Genomic DNA, 18,786 nt, shown 5'->3' on the forward strand with positions numbered 1-18,786 from the left:
TTTTTAAGAGAATCAACAAATGATATTTAATTTGTCATTGAAACAAAGATTAGATGTTAGCTTGGAAGGAAGACATGGAGACTCATATCACCATGATTGCTCTTCAATCCTGTTAAATTTCAAACTATTATCTTGTAAATGATTTTTCGTAATATCTGCATTTATATACATATGAGTTCGAACACTCAATTTTATATTTAAACAATTCATATTCCTTTAATTTAAATTAGGGCTTTTTGATAAAATTTTTGGCTCTTTGTTGACTCAATATGACTAGTTTTAAAATTTACTAGTATTTAATTTGAGTGAAGTATTATGATTATTTACTATTTGGGTAAATATACATAAGGTTCCTATACGGGGAATTCTTGATAGTGAATTACAAGTTGGCAAATTATTACTAAGGAAAGTAAAAACTTCTTTATTGGTAAAAAAGAGAGAGGGTAGGAGAAAATAATAAAAGAATTGAGAATTAGTATACATCGTTCTTGTCATGAGTGATAAAAATAAAAGATAATAGTTTCTCATACATGTATCAAATTAATTTAGTAATTTTGGTATAATCACATGTTTTCTGAGGCAGTGAATTAACAATCACACGGTAAAACTAATCATGTTCATGGGATGGGTGAGGGGGGTGGGCGTTGACAAAGTGGCTAAGACCACCCCCATTAGAAGGTTTCTCACACTTTTTTAAAAAAAAATTTGCCAACATGAAAGAGAGATAGAGATAGAGAGAGAAAAGATAAAATGCCTTCTGCAAACATGAGTTTTTTTGCATAAATGTAAGGTCCACTTTGCTAGCCTCTCTCGGTCTCTCTTGTGTGTTGCAGAAATGTGGAGTCCACTTTACTTTTTTTTTTTTTAAAATCAGCTTGTATTGTTTTTTTCCCTCTTTCATCACATCTTCTCTTTTCTAAAAACACTTACAATTTTTTTTAAAAACTACAACAAAAACTTCACTATTGAGGATGTCCTAAAAAAAAGTGGTCCATGGGACTTTGGCTTTTGGGTGCCATATGAGCTGTGCAGTTCTTGCAAAAAAAAAAAATGATTAGCCACACCATTATCACCCTATAAACCATCATGACATGCACCACCTTCGTAGCATTATCCTATGATCTTACACCCAAAATATAGCTTTTTAGTATCTTTTAATCATCTTTTGCATAGTCCTTAATGATGATTGTGCTTCTTCTTCTTCACTTTGTTATGGAACCATATCACGCTGCAATCAATTTGAGATTCGGTGAAATTGGCATTTAATTTCCACATGTTATTTGTTATAATTATGTGTTTGGTTTAATTGATGGTGTTTAATTTAATTAAAGTTATTGATGATGTCTAATTCTTATATATTATGGATACACATTTCACTATTGAGAAATGGTGGAAAATTGAAGTCAATGAAAAATGATTTCCGGTCAAAAGGAAAATAGCTTAGTTTTTTTTTTTTTTTGAAAAATGACTTCTTTTTTTTCTTGAGCAAAGTCATTTTTTGGATCCAACTGCTTCTTCTTCTTGACTTCTTCCGTGATTTCTTTCGAAAATGCTTCCTCGGCTTTCTTTCCCTTGACTGGTTTCCGACAAAACCAGACTGATTTCTGCCGGAAATCAGTACTCTTTTTTATTTTTAATATTTTGTTTGCTACTCCTTATTTAGAAAAAAAAAATAGCTGGACAAAACATAACTACTGTCAAATAACTGTTGTCAAATCTTTTTTTAGTTAACAACAATTAAAATTTTAATTATACAATTCTATTTATTTTTTCAAAAAATGAAACAAACACACAAAAATAATTTTCTGAAATGCAATTGAACACGAGAAATGATCATTTTTCAAAAAATATTTTTATATAAGATATCCTTTGACTTTTGATCTGGCTCACCCTGTAGCTCGCATAGTCATGTCCACTGTCCAGCCAAGTTCAGCTTCAGCTCAACAACGTTGTACTACTATATATATCACCATCTTTCCCGCTCCTCCCAACCATCCAAAACATTAAACATGGCTTCTTCTTCTCATAACAATTTCAAGCGAGCATTGGTTGCTTTCTTGGCTCCCCTTCCCTCCATCATCTTCTACCTCTCTTTCCTCCGCCATTACCATCAACCACAATCACACTATGCACCTCTCTGGCACTGGTGCTACCACCACCCTCTCCTACTTTCCCACCTCTTCTTCTTCTTCAACGTCAACCTCCTCTTCTGGATCATCGGCCTCCTCCAATCAAGCCACTGGGTAATTATTCCGATAAACGCTATAATTTTAACGGAATCATTGACTAGATGTTTGTTTTTTTAACAGTTTTGGTTGGAATGATGGGCAGATGATTGATTTGTACTGGACTGTGATTCCGGTGTTGCTGTTGCACTACTACCGGAGTCATCCGGCGGGGGAGTACGACGGTTGGAGGTCGGCGGCGGTTGTGGCTCTGACGTGGATATGGAGTGTAAGGCTGACGCATAACTACTTCCGGCGGGAGAAGTGGCAGTGGGGCGCCAGGGAGGATTGGAGATTCACTGATTTGAGTGAGCAGTATGGGAAGAATTGGTGGTGGGTGTCTTTCTTTGCCGTTTACCTTTCTCAGCAGGTATGCTTTTTGTTTGTGCACTCCAAGTGTACGATAAATTGCCTCTGTGAAATTTCTGGACTATCTAGTTTACCTTATGTTTGAGCTTCAAATGAAAGGTATAATTTTCGGTTTTAATCCCTTTATGGTTTTAGTTAATTTGGTCATTCATATTAGTGCAATGACAAGGAGAAAGCTGCACATGGATAGATCACTATAGACAATGAAAATTAAAGGTCACTCAACATATAATAAAGTTTGCTGCTTTGTGCTAGTTTTCTTCATACATTGAACATACTTTCACTGGACCTAAAAGCAATACCAAATCCCTCTGATCCATAGTCTAATAAAGCTAACCTGGGCGTGGTTGAGTGGAAGGGACTCATCCATCCTTAACCATTAGAGGTGCAACCTTAAATCTTCAGGCTAGCTGTCCTACCCATTAGAGGTGCCTACAATTCATCGAGGGGATTAGTTACTGTGTCCGACGATGGAAACCTTGATTACACAAAGAAAAAAGTCTAATAAAGCTAGGCATTACTAACTTGCCATTAGAGGTGCCTACAATTCATCGATGGGGATTAGTTACTGTGTTCGACGGTGGAAATCCTGATTACACAAACAAAAAAAGTCTAATAAAGCTAGGCATTACTAACTTGTTTATGTCCAGGAAAGAAATAATTGGACGAGGAAGACGGGATGTATTAAATCCTTCCGTTTACAATCATGTTTACCCATTAGTGTGCTTGCTGTTTGCTAAACTATAAGTATTTAATGTCAGCATGATCCACGCTCTACAAGTTGATGATACCACTTCCATTTAGAATTGTGAAACTTGAAGCAAAAAACACCCATGAAATCCCATAAACCTGAAAACCTGAGTGATAGTAATCAAAGTTTTATTCTTTATTCTTCATAGATGCTTTTTGTATGACAAGATGATACTAGTTGAATCCTTCTTGCAACTAGAAACTTGACAAAAATTTGAAGGAGTTTACACTTCAAGATGGCTGCTAGGCTTTGCTTATCATCAACTTCTATGTTTCCAGTTGCTGAAGTTGTAGTGTTTGCATAATTTTGACTTTGCAGGTCTTTTTAATGGGAATATGCACGCCCCTGTATGTTGTCCACTCAGAGAATATGCCATTGAATGTATGGGACTTTGTTGCCACAGGACTCTGTTTATCTGGCATTATAATCGCCTATTATGCCGATACACAACTTCACAATTTTGTTAGCAGAAATAAAAGGTTGAAAGAGCTGAGCCAACCTATGGTGCCAAATCTGGATACAGGGCTTTGGCGGTACTCACGCCATCCAAATTACTTTGGCGAGCAGTTATGGTGGTGGGGACTGGCCATATTCGCCTGGCGTTTGGGTCATGCTTCGAGTTTTGTTGGTCCTCTCATAAACAGCTCGTGCTTGGCGTATGTCACCGTGCTTGTAGAGAAGAGAATGCTTAAACAAGCTTACAGAGTTGAAGCTTACAGACTCTACCAGAAGACAACTTCGGCTTGGATACCATGGTTTAAGTCCTCAGATGGAAAAGATAAGAACACTTGACTCCACATTTCCTTTAATTTTGTGCTTACTTCATCATATCTATGATGAAAAGAATGTTCACTTCAAATCACCATTAATTTTCTTGTATGTGCTTTGCAACTATGTACCTTGAATTTGTCATTTGCTTCAACTATCTTTCTGGTTCCCATTATAAATAATCCAAACATAATAAATAAAGAACTGAAAAAAATATATGTAATAATAGAAACATAATATGATATTAAACACACATCTCAATAAGAATTTGTTTACAAATTTTAAATATGACAAATACAATAAACATGACATTGAAAAACCAATAATAAATAAGATGAACATCAATTGCAAATTATATCAAAATCAACAATACTCTTTTGCCTTTCAAGTTAGGAAGAAACTCCCTTCCAACATGTCAAGAGTAATCCACATTGAAGATCCATGACAATTGCTCATTCACTAGCATTGACCTGAAAAATGTGAATAGTCATGTCATTCTCATTTAGCTAGCTTGTAAAAAAATAGGCATATATACATGGTAAATAATAATAACAATAATACTAATAAAAAAGCTATTTGTTTAAAACATATTGAAAACTAACCTTTAATAAAAACAATTGAGTATTTTGTTGTAAGCCGTCTCTAAAACTTTGAAGTACGCATAGCTCCAAGATCTTGCAAACAGTAGAATGCTTAATACTCCAATGAATCCAACAAAGAAACCAGGCCCCAAACCAGCATAGAACCACATGAAAAACTCATGGTCATCATCATCACTACTGGTTTTTGTAGATTGATTAACAAAAGATGGTACATCACTAGGGCAACCCTTTAGAAGAGGGCCACCACAAAGTCCTTCGTTGCCCATGTAAATGGATGGATCATTGAGGGTTTGAAGTTGGCTTCCTGTTGGTATTCTCCCATGTAAATCGTTGAATGATAAGTTCAAGTGACTCAAAAAATGCAAAGATGACAAGCTTGGTGGAATGGGACCATAGAGTTCATTTCTAGATAAATCAAGTGATTCAATTTTGCTCAAATTGCCAATAGCCTCAGGGATTGTTCCACTTAGATTATTTCCAGAAACATTCAAGTTCTCCAATGCATGCAAACTCATTATCTCAACTGGGATCTTTCCAACAATACGATTCCCAGAAAGATCTATAGATTTTAGGAACCGAAGGGTTTTAGTGTACTGCAATTTTAATCCTTTTATGACTTCATAAATTACATCTTCGTACCTTGGAAAAGGATATTCATTTCCATCGTATGATGGGTTGCTATCAGAATCCATTCCAGTCAAGTTTCCAAAACATTGCGGGATGTATCCTGATATGTTGTTATTTGCCAAATTTAACAATTGAAGATCCTGCAGTTGACATAGTTGCAATGGAATATCCCCATAGAACTTATTTCTATAAAAGATGAGATATTTCAAACCCAATAATTTTTCCCCAATCCATGAAGGTATAACATCCATAAATTTATTTTCACTCAAATCCAAGGTCATCAGATTTGTTAAATTCTGCATGCTTGATGGAAGTTTCCCATCAAGTTCATTATTCTGCAAGTGGAGAGAGAATAATCCTTGTAGAGATCCCAATGATTTTGGAATACGGCCACTTAGATTGTTATTCCCCAAGTCAAGAACAATCAAACTATGTAGTTTTCCTAAGCATGGAGGTATTTCTCCATATAACTGATTTGTGGATAGAGCAAGAATCTGTAAAGAGTTTAAACTACATAGCGACTTGGGGATGCCACCACTCAAATAATTGTTTGACAGAGAAAGATAACTCATCTGCATGTAACCTTCAACATGTGGTTTCAAGGGAAGCTCTCCACTTATATGATTTTTAGAGAGATATAATACATAGCAGTTCCAGAAAATTTTCTCAAACCAATCAGGGATAGCACTTGAGATGCTGGCATTAGACATAATCAGGTATTCAACATATCTTTGAGTACGAAGCCAATGAGGAAAGTGAGGACCAATTTTGATGGATTTCATTGCTATGTAAGAGAGTTGGAAAGGAGGAACCCAGGTGGAGCTTACATTCCAAACAAACAAATTACTAGATATGTGCAAAGATTGAAGCTTACTGAGTTTTGAAAAGTGGAATTCAGAGAGGAAACCTACCAATGAATTATTAGATATATCTAACTCTTCAAGATTTGAAAGTTCACCAAGACTAGAGGGAACACTACCACTAAACTTATTGTTACTAATATCTAGGGAATACAACATTGACAAATTTCCAAGTGACTCAATTATTGGACCAGAGAAGGAGTTTGAAGACAGAGAAAGGATTTCCAGATTCTTATACTTGTACAACTGGTTTGGAAGTTGACCAATGAAATTGTTAGAATCTAAGGACAATTCTTTCAAACTATCTGATAGGCAATCAGAAAGAAGTGCAATGGAGTCCGTCAATTTATTCGAGGAGAAATCAAGCACTTGCAATCTACACAGACTACCAATGGTATTTGGAATTGAACCTGTAAAGCTATTCTCACTTAATCTAAGAATGGTTAAAGAAGTCAAGTTTCCAAGAAAGTTGGGAATTGAACCTCCTGTAAAGCTATTAGAACTTAAATCAAGAGAGGTTAAAGAAGTCATGTTTCCAAGAAAGTTGGGAATTGAACCTCCTGTAAAGCTATTAGAACTTAAATCAAGAGAGGTCAAAGAAGTCATGTTTCCAAGAGAATTGGGAATTGAACCTGTAAAGCTATTCATCCTTAAACTAAGAAAGGTTAAAGAAGTCAAGTTTCCAAGAGAATTTGGAATTGAACCTGTAAAGCTATTCATCCTCAAACTAAGAAAGGTTAAAGAAGTCAAGTTTCCAAGACAAATGGGAATTGAACCTTGAAATTCGTTAGAACCAAGATCCATGAAAACCAATTTGTGAAACTTACACAACGGAACCAGTGTAGTGCCTGTAAAGGTATTTGCAGAAAGGTCAAGGACTGTTAGAGAGGCTAAGGGCTCAATGATTTCTAGCATGCTAGAATTAAGAAAGTTTCCGCGTAGATTCAAATGCTCTAGTCTTGTGAGATTTGACAGCCATGGAAGGATTGCAGAATCTAAACTATTCAAACTGAGATTAAGGGAGATGAGAGAGGTGGAGTTAACATGTGAAAGAGGATTAGTTGTGTTGAGGTGACAATCAGCCAAGTTTAAAGAAGATAAAGACACAAGCTTGTTGATTGTGCGTAACCAATCTTCGCTATGCCGAATTGGAACCCGATGCATGTCAAGGCTTTTTAGGGAAGAAAGGCTAGCCAACCAGTCCAAGTTATCTGTAGCCAAATCATTATATATAACTCCATCCAAAGCTTGTCCAAGGTGGAGATATTCTAAGCTTGAAAGATTTCCAAGATGAGTGGGGATATTTCCCACAAAACCAGAGCTTGAGATGTTAAGATATCTCAAGTTTTTGAAAGATCCAAAGAATTCAGGAATTCGGATCTTAGAAAAATTGTTGAGGCTTAGATCAAGGTAATTCAAATGTGTTAAGTTGATAAGAGAATAATTGATCTCACCTTTCAAGCAGTTGTTGCTATAGTTTGATGGCAAAACATGATGTGACCAATAGTTCTCTAAATCATCATCAGATAATGTAGCTGGGTTGTGCAAATCAAGCTTTAGGACATGGCCAGTTGTTGAGCTACAAGAAATTCCCTCCCATTCACAACAATCAAGACCGCTCCATGAAGAGAGACGGTTTGATATATCAATTAAGCTTTCCTTGAATTGGAGAAGAGCAATTCGTTCCCCTTCAACGCAACTAACAGCATCATTTGAGTAACAATACTCAAATTTGCAAATGAGCACAACAAAAATAAGCACTAACATAATATTATGTTTGGTATGTTTCATGGTGGAGTCTCAAAAGTAAATACTATATTTTTTTCTTTGAGTTACTTTGAGTTTTGTGTATGGAAGCAGCATATGTCAGTGTATATATATATATATATATATATATATATATATATATACCCATGTTTTCGTTGGTCAAGTCTACTACATCATCATTCATCATATCATCATGCATGTGTTTAACACCCTACGTTGGTCAAGTCTATTATAGCTTCATATCATGTGTGTTTCACACCAAAACCAATATAATGTTTATACTTAACTAACTTAATATAATTAAACTTAGGTGGCTTTTTGGTTGGAGATATAAATAATCATTAAAACTTGGACTCGAACTAATTAATATGAATAATTGTAAGACTTATCATTACCGCTAAAATTGCAAATTTATTTTAATTAGTAATATATATGTAAAAACTAAAACCACCGAAAAATAATTATATAATTTATAAAATATTAAGATAAAATTTTAGTAGTAGTAAAGGAATTTAAGCAAACGCCTGATATGCGAAGAAGACAAATACGACATAAATATAAAATTTAAAAGTAAACTATAATTATTAAATCAGAATATTTAGCAGTATAAACTGATATATCACAAAAGAATTCTTCAGAAACTGATGTTGTTTACATTTTTTTAGATGAATGATATTGTTTAAATTAGTTGAAAGATTTGCATAAAAAACAAAAGTAATTTGAAGTAGTTTTGATTGTGCAGTGTGTAAAGAAATATGCACTAAAGTAAGTTGCACAATTTCTTGCCCAATCTTCACGGTAAGGTGTGCATGCATTATTTCTCCTTCAACAATTTCATAGCAAAAATACAATGTATCTTTCGGAGGACAACATGATTCATGACCAAGACTTTGTGAAAATAGCTAGTCTAGTTTATTTTGTTTGCTTCTTCTTTTCTTCATAACAACTTTTAAAATATTATATTATTGTAATTTAATTAATTTAATTTCACTTCAGAATGGTAAAACTAGTCATTCTTTTGAGATAAGATCATAAGAGTAATAACAGTAATTTAATAAAAATGCTTGCTTCCTTAAATTATTTGTACTAAATCTTATTTCAAGTGGTGTCATTTTGATTGATTGTTAAGGCATGTCATTAAGGGTAATATTTTCCGATAGAGTTAATACCATCTAAGGTCCTCCGAGTATAGTGATTTTGTCACATTTAGTTCTAAACTTTCAAATTGATCATTTGTGGTCCTTCGACTTTTAAATTTAAACATTCGTTGTCCAAGTTAATCACCCATGATCCTTCAACTATTAAATTTTAACCAACCATGGTCCTTTCAAGAGGACTGGTTAAATTTCGAAACTTGAAGGACCATGGGTGGTTAACTTAGACCACGAATGGTTAAATTTGAAAGTCGAAGGACCACAGATGGTCAATTTGAAAGTTTAGGACTAAACGTGGAAAAACCACAATACTTGGAGGACCTCAGATGGTATTAACTCTTTTGCGCAAATTACTTAGAAAAGAATGACACGCACTAGTACAAAAAGAGCATATAAATGTGACTTTTCACAACTCTTTAAAAAAAGTTGGTGTGATTTACTCTCCAAAAACAATCCGATCTTTGTGCGCATCAAGAATCAACCAGATTCAAACATAAACTTCTTCACAATAGTGAATCCTAGAATTGGATGTTTCGCCCTTTATGCAAGATCTACATAGCTAGCACTTAGAAAGGGGATTAACCCCTAATCGAAATCCCAAAACGGACTACTCACATTTCATAAACAAGAACAAGTAAAAAGCACATACATGAGAATATTAAGAAATTGCAAAGGAAATAAAAGAAAGAGTAAAGAATAACTTCTCTATGAAATGCTAGGTTGAGGTTGAATCCTACTTTAATCCATGATTAAAAGCTTGTAAATGTTTTAAAGATATGTAATCTGAGCTAATCTAACCCTAAGGATGAAAGGAAATAAAGGAAAGTCGGATGGAACACTCTAGGGTTTGTTCCCCTACAAAATACATCAAAAAGCGCCACTCTTAAATAGTGCTTAGAAAGCGCACAGTGGCATGGTTGTGCCTAGTTCGGCCCAGAATGGTGTGCACATTGCCTCGATTTGGCATGGTCGTGCCAATTTTTTCAGGCATGGCTATACCAGTTCTCCTAGCCTCCTCGTTCTTCACTTGTTTGCTCCAATGCTCAATCTTTCTCAAATGGGTTCTTTGATTCCAAAATTGACCAAAAATGTGCCAAAATGCTTCCTCCTTTACTTTTTGTGAATAAATGTGCCTAAGAACATAAATTATACAAATAAGTTCCAATGCACACATGAATTGGGACGTTTTATGCACAATGGGGTAAAATATAGTATAAAATAACAGTCATCAATGAGCCTGTGATGCTTGCGATGTACTATCGTTGTGGATTGAAAGCTCCAATTTACAAAACTCGTAATTCTAGGAGGATTTTTTTTTTTTTATTATTGTCAAAGATGGAAGGTGCAAATATGTATATTATTTTTACATTTGTGTAATTTTTGGAAAGACCCATTTAGTAAATGTGTTAGGTTTAAAATCTTTTCAAGAGGGGTACACGTGCATTTTTTTTTTTTTTTTTTTTTGGAAAGATTAAATTTTATCTACTAGAGAATAAAATGAAAATGAAAAATTTATAAAGGAAGTTTTTATTTTAGTCACCTCAAATAGAATTAGAGTGATGTCATACCACCGAAAAGTGAAAAATCCACTTTTTAGTGGATCAAAGCAATTCCATCGGAAGGTGGAATTATAATGCTTCACCGGTGGATTTTGAACCACCAAGAATTGAAAAATTCACTTTTTAGTGGATTGATCTAAAGCCATGTCCAGGAAAATATTATTTTGTTGGGCGCTATGTCAAAAAAAAAAAAATTGCTAGTCACATCAACTTAATCGGACGCCATGTCATCAGAATCTATTGGAACCTAGAAAAAATGATACATGCAAGAATTTTATGAAGTTTACGTATCAAATTAGCTTTTATTTCATATCAATGAATTAATTGAGCACGCTTTTATTTTAGATCAATGAATTAATTGAGCACTTATGATCGAGTAATAATGAGCCTATTTGACCTTTCTGTTTTATAAAATATTAAAATAAAATTTTAGTAGTAGTAAAGGAATTTAAGCAAACACCTGATATGCGACGAATTCAAATACGAAATAAATATAAAATTTAATAGTAAAATACTATTGTTATTATTAAATCAGAATATTTAGCTGTATAAACTGATATCACAAAAGAATTCTTCAGAAACTAATATTGTTTAAATTAGTTGAAAGATTTGCCTTAAAAAAAACATTAATTTGAAGTACATACTTTTGATTGTGCAGTGTGTACAGAAATATGCACATTATTTCTCCTTCAACAATTTCATAGCAAACATACTATGTATCTTTCAGAGGACATCATGATTAAGACTTTGTGAAAATAGCTACTCTAGTCTATTTTGTTTGCTTCTTCTTTCTTCATAACAACTTTTAAAATAGAAAAATGGTCAAATAGGTCATCAAACTTTAACTAAAAAGTCAATTAGCCTTCTCCCTCAATTTTTGAAATGTACAATTACACCCATCAACAATTCATTTTGATGCAATGAAGCTCAAATACAGGTAAATGACTTGTTATCACTGATCATTAGAGATTCGGCCACCCTCAGAAAAAAATTTCAGGCAAAAAAATGATCGGCGACGGACGAACGGTCACTGGTCACGGAGAAGGAGAAGGTGACCACTGGTCCCCTTTTCCGGTTGAGAAGGAGACACTGTGGTCTCCTTGTGTGCAGTGAGTTACCAAGATGCTCTGATGGATCATGATCATTTCTAAACAAAAGGGTCAAAATTATAAATAAATTATGGTTTTTCTTTGTGCACTCCAAGTGTACAATAAATTGCCTCTGAAATTTCTGGAGTAATTAGTTTACCTTATGTTTGAGTTTCATTCAAATGAGTGGTATAATAATTTTCGTTTTTAATCCCTGGTTTTAGTTAATTTGGTAATTCATATTAGTGCAATGACTAGGAGAAAGCTGCACATGGATAGAATATGCAGTACAAATTACAGTCACTCAACATATAATAAAGGTTGCTGCTTTGTGCTAGTTTTCTTCATAAATTCACTGGACCTAAAAACAATACCAAATCCCTCTGACCCATATTCTAATAAAGTTAACCTAGGGTGTGCTTGAGTGGAAGAGACTCATCTATCCTTAACCAAACGCTAAGTGTTCGATCCAGGCTAGCTGTCTCACCTATTAGAGGTGCCTACAATTCATCGAGGGGATTAGTCACTGTGTCCGGCGGTAGAAACCCTAATTACACCCAAAAAAAGTCTAATAAAGCTAGGCATTATTAACTTGTTTATATCCAAGAAAGAAATAATTGGATGAGGAAGCCGGGATGTATTATCTCCTTCCCTTTACAATCATATTTACCCATTACTGTGCTTGCTATTTGCTAAACTATTTAGTATATAAGGTCACCATGATCCACACTCTACAAGTTGATGATACCACTTCCATTCTGCGAAACTTGAAGCAAAAAATACCCATGAAATCCCATAAACATGAAAACCAGAGTGATAGTCATCAAATTTTTATTCTTTGTTCTTCATGGATGCTTTTTACACTTCCAGATGGCTGCTAGGCTTTGCTTATCATCCACTTCTATGTTTCCAGCTGCTGAAGTTGTAGTGTTTGCATAATTTTGAATTTGCAGGTCTTTTTAATGGGAATATGCATGCCCTTATATGTTGTCCACTCAGAGAATATGCCATTGAATGTATGGGACTTTGTTGCCATAGGAGTCTGTTTATCTGGCATTATAATCGCCTATTATGCCGATACACAACTTCACAATTTTGTTAGCAGAAATAAAAGGTTGAAAGAGCTGAGCCAACCTATGGTGCCAAATCTGGATACAGGGCTTTGGCGGTACTCACGCCATCCAAATTACTTTGGCGAGCAGTTATGGTGGTGGGGACTGGCCATATTCGCGTGGCGTTTGGGTCATGCTTGGAGTTTTGTTGGTCCGCTCATAAACAGCTTGTGCTTGGCGTATGTCACCGTGCTTGTAGAGAAGAGAATGCTTAAACAAGCTTACAGAGTTGAAGCTTATAAACTCTACCAGAACACAACTTCGGGTTGGATACCATGGTTTAAGTCCTCAGCTGGAAAAGATAAGAACACTTGACTCCACATTTCCTTTAATTTTGTGCTTACTTCATCATATCTATGATGAAAAGAATGTTCACTTCAAATCACCATTAATTTTCTTGTATGTGCTTTGCAACTATGTACCTTGAATTTGTCATTTGCTTCAACTATCTCTCTGGTTCCCATTATAAACAATAGAAACATAATAAATAAAGAACTGAAAAAAATATATGTAAACACAATATGATATTAAACACACATCTCAATAAGAATTTGTTTACAAATTTTAAATATGACAAATACAATACGCATGACATTGAAAAACCAATAATAAATAAGATGAACATCAATTGCAAATTATATCAAAATCAACAATACTCTTTTGCCTTTCAAGTTAGAGGAAGAAACTCCCTTCCAACATGTCAAGAGTAATCCACATTGAAGACCAATGACAAATACCTTCAACACACAATTGCTCATTGACTAGCATTGACCTGAAAAATGTGAATAGTCATGTCATTCTCATTTAGCTAGCTTGTAAAAAAATAGGCATACATGGTAAATAATAATAATAATGATAATAATAATAATAATAATAATAATAATAATAATAATAATAATAATAATAATAAAGCTATTTGTTTAAAGCATATTGAAAACTAACCTTTAATAAAAACAATTGAGTATTTTGTTGTAAGCAATCTCTAAAAATTTGAAGTACGCATAGCTCCAAGATCTTGCAAACAGTAGAATGCTTAATACTCCAATGAATCCAACAAAGAAACCAGGCCCCAAACCAGCATAGAACCACATGAAAAACTCATGGTCGTCATCATCACTACTGATTTTTGTAGATTGATTAACAAAAGTTGGCACGACATCACTGGAGCAACCCTTTGAAAGAGGGGCACCACAAAGTCCTTCGTTGCCCATGTAAATGGATGGATCATTGAGGGTTTGAAGTTGACTTCCAGTTGGTATTTTCCCATATAAATAGTTGAATGACAAGTTCAAGTGGCTCAAAAAATTCAAGGATGACAAGCTTGGTGGAATGGGACCAGAGAGTTCATTTCTAGATAAATCGAGTGATTCAATTTTGCTCAAATTGCCAATAGCCTCAGGGATTGTTCCACTTAGATTATTTCTAGAAACATTCAAGTTCTCCAATGCATGCAAACTCATTATCTCAATCGGGATCTTTCCAACAATATGATTCCCTGAAAGATCTATAGATATCAGGAATTGAAGGTTTTTAGTGTACTGCAATGTTAATCCTTTTACGACTTCATCAATTTGATCTTCATACGTTTTAGCATTATACATGGCGTACCCAATAGGTGTATGGTCGCCATCAAAAGCCATTGCAGTAAAGTTTCCAAAACACTGTGGGATGTATCCTGATATGTTGTTATTTGCCAAATTTAACAATTGAAGATCCTGCAGTTGACATAGTTGCAATGGAATATCCCCATAGAACTTATTTCTATAAAAGATGAGATATTTCAAACTCAATAATTTTTCCCCAATCCATGAAGGTATAACATCCATAAATTTATTTTCACTCAAATCCAAGGTCATCAGATTTGTTAAATTCTGCATGCTTGATGGAAGTTTCCCATCAAGTTCATTATTCTGCAAGTGGAGAGAGAATAATCCTTGTAGAGATCCCAATGATTTTGGAATACGGCCACTTAGATTGTTATTCCCCAAGTCAAGAACAATCAAACTATGTAGTTTTCCTAAGCATGGAGGTATTTCTCCATATAACTGATTTGTGGATAGAGCAAGAATCCGTAAAGAGTTTAAACTACATAGCGACTTGGGGATGCCACCACTCAAATAATTGTTTGACAGAGAAAGATAACTCATCTGCATGTAACCTTCAACATGTGGTTTCAAGGGAAGCTCTCCACTTATATGATTTTTAGAGAGATCTAATTGAGAGGTGTTCCAGAAAAATTTCTCAAACCAATCAGGGATAGCACTTGAGATGCTGGCATTAGAAATAAACAGGGAATCAACATATCTTTGAGTACGAAGCCAATGAGGAAAATGAGGACCAATTTTGATGGATTCCATTGCTATGTCAAGGAGTTGAAAAGGAGGAACCCAGTTGGAGCTTACATTCCAAAAAAACAAATTACTAGATATGTACAAAGATTGAAGCTTACTGAGTTTTGAAAAGTGGAATTCAGAGAGGAAACCTACCAATGAATTATTAGATATATCTAACTCTTCAAGATTTGAAAGTTCACCAAGACTAGAGGGGACACTACCACTAAACTTATTGTTACTAATATCCAGCAATCGCAACATTGACAAATTTCCAAGTGACTCCATTATTGGACCAGAGAAGGAGTTTGAAGACAGGGAAAGGACTTCCAAATTCTTATACTTGTACAACTGGTTTGGAAGTTGACCAATGAAATTGTTAGAATCTAAGTACAATTCTTTCAAACTATCTGATAGGCAATCAGAAAGAACTACAATGGAGTCCGTCAATTGATTCAAGGATAAATCAAGAACTTGCAATCTACAAAGACTACCAATGGTATTTGGAATTGAACCTGTAAAGCTATTAGAACTTAAATCAAGAGAGGTTAAAGAAGTCATGTTTCCAAGAGAATTGGGAATTGAACCTGTAAAGCTATTAGAACTTAAATCAAGAGAGGTTAAAGAAGTCATGTTTCCAAGAGAATTGGGAATTGAACCTGTAAAGCTATTCATCCTTAAACTAAGAAAGGTTAAAGAAGTCAAGTTTCCAAGAGAATTGGGAATTGAACCAGTAAAGTCATTATCACTTAATCTAAGAGAGGTTAAAGAAGTCAAGTTCCCAAGACAATTGGAAATTGAACCTTGAAAACTGTTAGAACTAAGATCCATGAAAACCAATTTGTGAAACTTACACAACGGAACTAGTGTGCCTGTAAAGATATTAAAAGAAAGGTCAAGGACCTTTAGAGAGGGAAAGGGCTCAAAGATTTCTAGCAAGCTAGAATTAAGAGAGTTGTCGCCTAGATTCAAATGCTCTAGTCTTGTGAGATTAGACAACCATGGAAGGATTGCAGAATCTAATCTATCCGCACTGAGATCAAGGGAGATGAGAGAGGTGGAGTTAACATGTGAAAGAGGACTAGTTGTGTTGATGTCACATACAGCCAAGTTTAAAGAAGATAAAGACACAAGCTTGTTGATTGTGCGTAACCAATTTTCACTATGCCGAATTGAAACTCCATACATGTCAAGGCTTTTTAGGGAAGAAAGGCTAGCCAACCAGTCCAAGTTATCTGTAGCCAAATCATTATAAGATGGAACACTAACCAAAGCCTCTCCAAGGTGGAGATACTCTAAACTTGAAAGATTTCCAAGATGAGTGGGAATATTTCCAAAAAAACCAGAGCTTGAGATGTTAAGATACCTCAAGTTTTTGAAAGATCCAAAGAATTCAGGAATTCGGATCCCAGAAAAATTGTTGAGGCTTAGATCAAGGTAATTCAAATGTGTTAAGTTGATAAGAGAATGATTGATCTCACCTCCCAAGCACTTGTTGCTATAGTTTGATGGCAAAACATGATGTGACCAATAGTTCTCTAAATCACCATCAGATAATGTAGCTGGGTTGTGCAAATCAAGCTTTAGGACATGGCCAGTTGTTGAGCTACAAGAAATTCCCTCCCATTCACAACAATCAAGACCGCTCCATGAAGAGAGACGGTTTGATGTATGAATTAAGCTTTCCTTGAATTGGAGAAGAGCAATTCGTTCCCCTTCAACGCAACTAGCAACATCATTTGAGTAACAATACTCAAATTTGCAAATGAACAGAAGAAAAATAAGCACTAGCATAATATTTTGTTTGGTATGTTTCATGGTGTCTCAAAAGTAAATACAATTTTTTTTTAGTTCCTTTGAGTTTTGTGTATGGAAGCAGCATATGTCAGATATATATATAGCATCATATGTTTGACGGTTCTTTTGGTATATGCTTTCTTCCCCCTCCCATGTTAAATCACACAAAAGGAAGAATTTTCTCCTTCCACATAAAATTTAATTTCAAAATTACAATTAAGTGTAGTAGTTGTGATATTTAAATTAATCTTTGTGGATGATTTCAAATCTATGTATGCGTTGAGAATGTAATTTTTAAGTGAATTTTTTTTGATATATTATTTTTTTAACAAATATTATGTTCCATCTTTATGTTATATATATTTGCAATAATATAATGGTATAAAATTGAATTATTACACATGATTTTTAGTTTTTAAAAGTGACTCCCAAATTAAACTTATAAAAGATAGATTAATTTTCATGAAAACTTCATTGCTAATCTATCAATGTTGCATTGTCAGATGCTAACCAACAATTGAATGGTTTGGTTAGCAAAAGATTAACGGTAAAGTTACAAAATATTAATTATTTGCATAATTTCTTGTCCAAAAGGGTGTGCAAATTTCAGTAAATTTTTGGTTAACCGATCAAATTGACAAATTTCGATTAATCGTTTTTTAACTAAATTTTTTCGGTTTGATTAATAGTTAAAAGTTTTTTAAAATTTCGGTTTAACGGTTAATTCGGTTCGAAATTGTCGGTTAACCGAATGATTAAAAAAGGGAAAATTATAAAAAATGCCCCTCTATAATATGCCAATTATCAATGTCACCCCTGAATTATGAGTGGTGTAAATGTTGCCCCTCAATTATCAAAGTGGTGCACATATAGCCCCTCCCGTAACGGACCTGTAGTTCCCAACCGCTATCCATCGTTGGTACTTCGAATCGAGGGAGAAAAAAAACAACTAAATTACATATTTACTCCAACTTAACGGTGTCGTACACTAACGGGGAACCACATGTCCTTTACGGGAGGGGCTATATGTGCACCATTTTGATAATTGAGGGGCAACATTTACACCACTCATAATTCAGGGGTGACATTGATAATTGACATATTATAGAGGGGCATTTTTTACAATTTTCTCATTAAAAAAAGAAGAAGAAGAAGGGTGCAAATTAATTATATCCAAAATTTGAGTCATTTAAATTGAATAGTATTAAATGGATGTCTATCATAATTGGAAATAATACAAGATCGACCGCCATATATATATATATGACATGTGTAATACTTTTTAACATAAATATAATACTTTACTATGAATCTATAAAAGGTATTCTAGGTTTTCTAGGTTTTATGTGAAACGATCTCACAAACAAGATCATCTAATTTTTGGAATGAATAATACAATACTTTTAAATTTTAAACTAAATGTTTTGCTTGTTACGATTGTTTTTTGATTTGGAAGTAAATATCTAATATCATTGAATTGTATGTGTCCTACTATATGAGCATAACCAAATTGCTTGTGATACTATACATTAGCCATATATACATATATTTCCTCGTTATAAAACATAGATCAGAGTCCACTATGACTTGAGAAATAATATTATACACTCTACGTACAAATGCATATGTAGTGATGACTTATATATTCTGCAAATTTTAGTAAACATAATTTTTGTATTTTATCAATATGGTGAAAAATAGACTTCTTATATATACTCTCTACATATGCATATGTGACTTTTAAATTCTACCAATCTCCTTATACAAATGCACTATG

General features: G+C 34.2%; 2 protein-coding genes and 1 long non-coding RNA gene across 7 annotated transcripts; 1 reads left to right on the forward strand and 2 right to left on the reverse strand.

The window, feature by feature from the left end:
• The first annotated feature begins 1,886 nt into the window (after nucleotides 1–1,886).
• LOC109166856 (uncharacterized protein C594.04c) lies at nucleotides 1,887–13,327 on the forward strand. 2 transcript variants are annotated; one of them, XM_019315749.1, is made up of 3 exons: nucleotides 1,887–2,243; nucleotides 2,332–2,595; nucleotides 12,724–13,327. In XM_019315749.1, the coding sequence occupies exons 1-3, from the start codon at nucleotides 2,010–2,012 to the stop codon at nucleotides 13,195–13,197; spliced, it is 972 nt and encodes a 323-aa protein (XP_019171294.1). In that variant the 5' UTR covers nucleotides 1,887–2,009; the 3' UTR covers nucleotides 13,198–13,327. The 2 variants fall into 2 exon arrangements, with proteins under 2 accessions (XP_019171294.1, XP_019171293.1); XM_019315748.1 differs by lacking the exon at nucleotides 12,724–13,327 and adding an exon at nucleotides 3,664–4,275.
• Nucleotides 4,332–5,342, reverse strand: LOC109166858. Its single transcript, XR_002051749.1, has 2 exons — nucleotides 4,716–5,342; nucleotides 4,332–4,583 (listed from the first exon to the last, which is right to left on the reverse strand). It is a non-coding gene; the product is annotated as an uncharacterized LOC109166858 (long non-coding RNA).
• Nucleotides 13,328–13,491: 164 nt separating the features above from the next.
• Nucleotides 13,492–17,114, reverse strand: LOC109166853 (receptor-like protein 12). 4 transcript variants are annotated; one of them, XM_019315743.1, is made up of 3 exons: nucleotides 16,744–17,114; nucleotides 13,825–16,701; nucleotides 13,492–13,654 (listed from the first exon to the last, which is right to left on the reverse strand). In XM_019315743.1, exons 1-2 carry the CDS (start codon nucleotides 17,028–17,030, stop codon nucleotides 13,827–13,829), a joined length of 3,162 nt encoding a protein of 1,053 aa, XP_019171288.1. In that variant the 5' UTR covers nucleotides 17,031–17,114; the 3' UTR covers nucleotides 13,492–13,654; nucleotides 13,825–13,826. The 4 variants fall into 4 exon arrangements, with proteins under 4 accessions (XP_019171288.1, XP_019171289.1, XP_019171290.1 ...); XM_019315744.1 differs by having other exon boundaries at nucleotides 13,825–15,871; nucleotides 16,016–17,113; XM_019315745.1 differs by having other exon boundaries at nucleotides 13,825–15,727; nucleotides 15,872–17,113.
• Between the last annotated feature and the right edge of the window lie 1,672 nt (nucleotides 17,115–18,786).

This window comes from Ipomoea nil, unplaced genomic scaffold, assembly GCF_001879475.1.
Source record: "Ipomoea nil cultivar Tokyo-kokei standard unplaced genomic scaffold, Asagao_1.1 scaffold3109, whole genome shotgun sequence".
Taxonomy (NCBI): Eukaryota; Viridiplantae; Streptophyta; class Magnoliopsida; order Solanales; family Convolvulaceae; genus Ipomoea; species Ipomoea nil.